Genomic DNA, 2,619 nt, shown 5'->3' with positions numbered 1-2,619 from the left:
ACTAGTATATGAGTGAGTGAGTGAACTATTCCCTATTTCTTACCTAGTGTTTTGTCACACAGATGCTACTCTCACCTCTATCATCATCATATCATATGCTCACTCTTCATTAAATCCACAAACCTCCCATTTCTAAATCCCCCATTGTTTCTCTCTCTCTCTCTCTCTCTCTCTCTCTTATACACACACACACACATATATATAGATATAGATATAGGGTTGCATTTGGGGTTGCTATTGGATGAGAGATATGTTGGGCTCATTTGGTTCTTCATCCCATGATGAAGAGGAGGAACCAACAGCATCACCATCAGATATTGTGCCTTACCACCACAACCACCACCAGATTCAACCACCTCCTTTACGGGGCTTCACTTCTCCGGCAACCCACATGCGCCAATTACTAATAAGCTCAGCAGAGCTCATTTCCCAATCTGACTTCCCCGCAGCCCGCCGCCTCATCGCCATCTTATCTGCAAACTCTTCTCCTTATGGTGACTCCACTGAAAGATTAGTCCATCTTTTCACCAAAGCCCTCTCACTCCGCCTCAGTTTTAACACCACCGTCACCACAACCACTAGTGGTGGCTCTAGTGTTAGTCATGTACTTAACACAACAGAGGAATCACTTGTTCAATCCTCATATTTATCACTCAACCAAATCACCCCTTTTATAAGGTTTAGTCATCTCACAGCAAATCAAGCAATCTTGGAAGCCATTGATCAAGGCCAGCAAGCCATCCACATCATTGACTTTGACATTATGCACGGCGTCCAATGGCCTCCCTTAATGCAGGCCATGGCGGAGCGCCACCCTCCGCCGACGCTCCGCATCACCGGAACCGGAAATGACCCCAACACACTCCGAAGGACCGGTGACCGCCTCGCCAAATTTGCTCACTCTTTAGGCCTCATTTTCCAATTCCACCCACTCCTCCTCATCGACAGAGACGACCCGGCCTCGGCCGCCTCAGCGCTCTCCGCCGTGCTCCTCCTCCCGGACGAAACCCTGGCCGTGAATTGTGTGTTGTACCTCCACAGACTCCTCCGGGACCGGGACCGGCTTCATTATTTTCTCAGCAGAATCAAGGCCATGAACCCTAGAGTGGTGGCTGTGGCCGAGAGAGAGGCGAATCACAACCAACCCATTTTCTTGCAGAGGTTTGTGGAGGCGGTGGAGCACTACGCGGCGGTGTTCGACTCCCTTGAGGCGACTCTGCCGCCTAGCAGCCGGGAGAGGCTGACGGTGGAGCAGGTGTGGTTGAGGAAGGAAGTGGAGGACATCGTGGCGGCGGAGGGCGGTGGAAGGAGGGAGCGGCACGAGAGGTTCCGGTCGTGGGAGGTGATGTTGAGGAGCTCAGGGTTTAGCAATGTACCATTAAGCCCTTTTGCTCTTTCACAGGCAAAGCTACTCCTGAGGCTGCACTATCCTTCTGAGGGTTATCAACTCCACATACTCAATGATTCTTTCTTCTTAGGTTGGCAAAATCAACCCCTTTTCTCTGTTTCTTCTTGGCACTAGATGGGATATGATCATATATCATCATATATATACATCTATATAGACTAGTTAATAAATTAATTCTAATCCCTCCCATATTCTCATCAAACCCTAACCCTAGCTGGTTTCTCTTAGCTAGCTTGCATGTGCTTGTGAATCTGTACGTTGCATGCAAAAATTTGGAAGAAATCAGCGTTTCAAATTTGGGGAGACCTGATTAATTAAACTGAATGCTTTTGTTTTCATACTACTAGTTGGGTTGATTTATATATATATATATATATATATGAAGTTCTCTGTAGAATATTTATTGTTTTTGAAGATGCTATAAGGAAATCCATTAATTATTATATGCCTTTCAGGAGGCAGCAATTGCTATGTTGAACATTTTGATCACTTAATATATTCCATTTAGAGGACTCTGTGGGTCATTTATTTATTGGTGGGTTGGTTTTACTTTTTGTTCTTTAATGCTAAAAAGACTTCACTTTCTTTCTAATAGTCTTTTTAATCACTTTCTTTATAGTATTAATATATTAATTCTAATATATAAGGTGGTGAGGCCTAAATTAGTGTGTACAAATGAATAAATGTGCCACTTTCGTTTCCTAAAATTCGTTTTTTTGGTTCATGGTTTGTGGTTTTCAAGAATAGGTGCATGAGGGTTCTTGTTTTCTGGAGTAAGTAACCGCAAACAACTGTGGGCTGTCTTTGATATTGGACCATTTGTTGCCCTAATTTGTGCCTCTTGTCCCCTCAACAAAACCATCAAAGTTGTAAAAATAGAGGGTCACTTTGCCCCCCTCTTGAAGCATTTGCCTTTTGAGTGCTTCCTACAACTTGTTACAAAGGGATCTCTCTCGTGTCTTGTGGTTCTTCAAAGGACCACTCCTATATGTCCCTCTTTTGTCCCTTAATTAATCCCATAATGCCCACCTTCTCAATCACCCACCATATGTGAAATGTCCCCTCCCTATACCTCTCTGCATGAACCTGTGCTTGTGTAGTATGTCTGTATATTGTGTACTCATTTGTCTCTGTGTTGTGTGTGTGTGTGTGTTGTGTTGTGTGTTTGTGCTGATTGTACATGTAGATTTAGATGAAGTGGTGATCTAAGA

The 2,619-nt window shown here is 44.2% G+C and overlaps 1 protein-coding gene across 1 annotated transcript; it reads left to right on the top strand.

Annotated features, from left to right (window-relative positions):
- Window positions 1–250: 250 nt before the first annotated feature.
- LOC132314965 (scarecrow-like protein 18) lies at window positions 251–1,522 on the top strand. Its single transcript, XM_059813727.1, has one exon. It carries the CDS (start codon window positions 251–253, stop codon window positions 1,520–1,522), a length of 1,272 nt encoding a protein of 423 aa, XP_059669710.1.
- Window positions 1,523–2,619: the final 1,097 nt, after the last annotated feature.

This window comes from Cornus florida, unplaced genomic scaffold, assembly GCF_030987335.1.
Source record: "Cornus florida cultivar Cherokee Brave unplaced genomic scaffold, ASM3098733v1 CherokeeBrave_3.0.0_Hap2_Chr06, whole genome shotgun sequence".
NCBI lineage: Eukaryota > Viridiplantae > Streptophyta > Magnoliopsida > Cornales > Cornaceae > Cornus > Cornus florida.
Note: the sequence above shows the minus strand (reverse complement) of the source record. Positions and strands in the feature narration are given on the sequence as shown.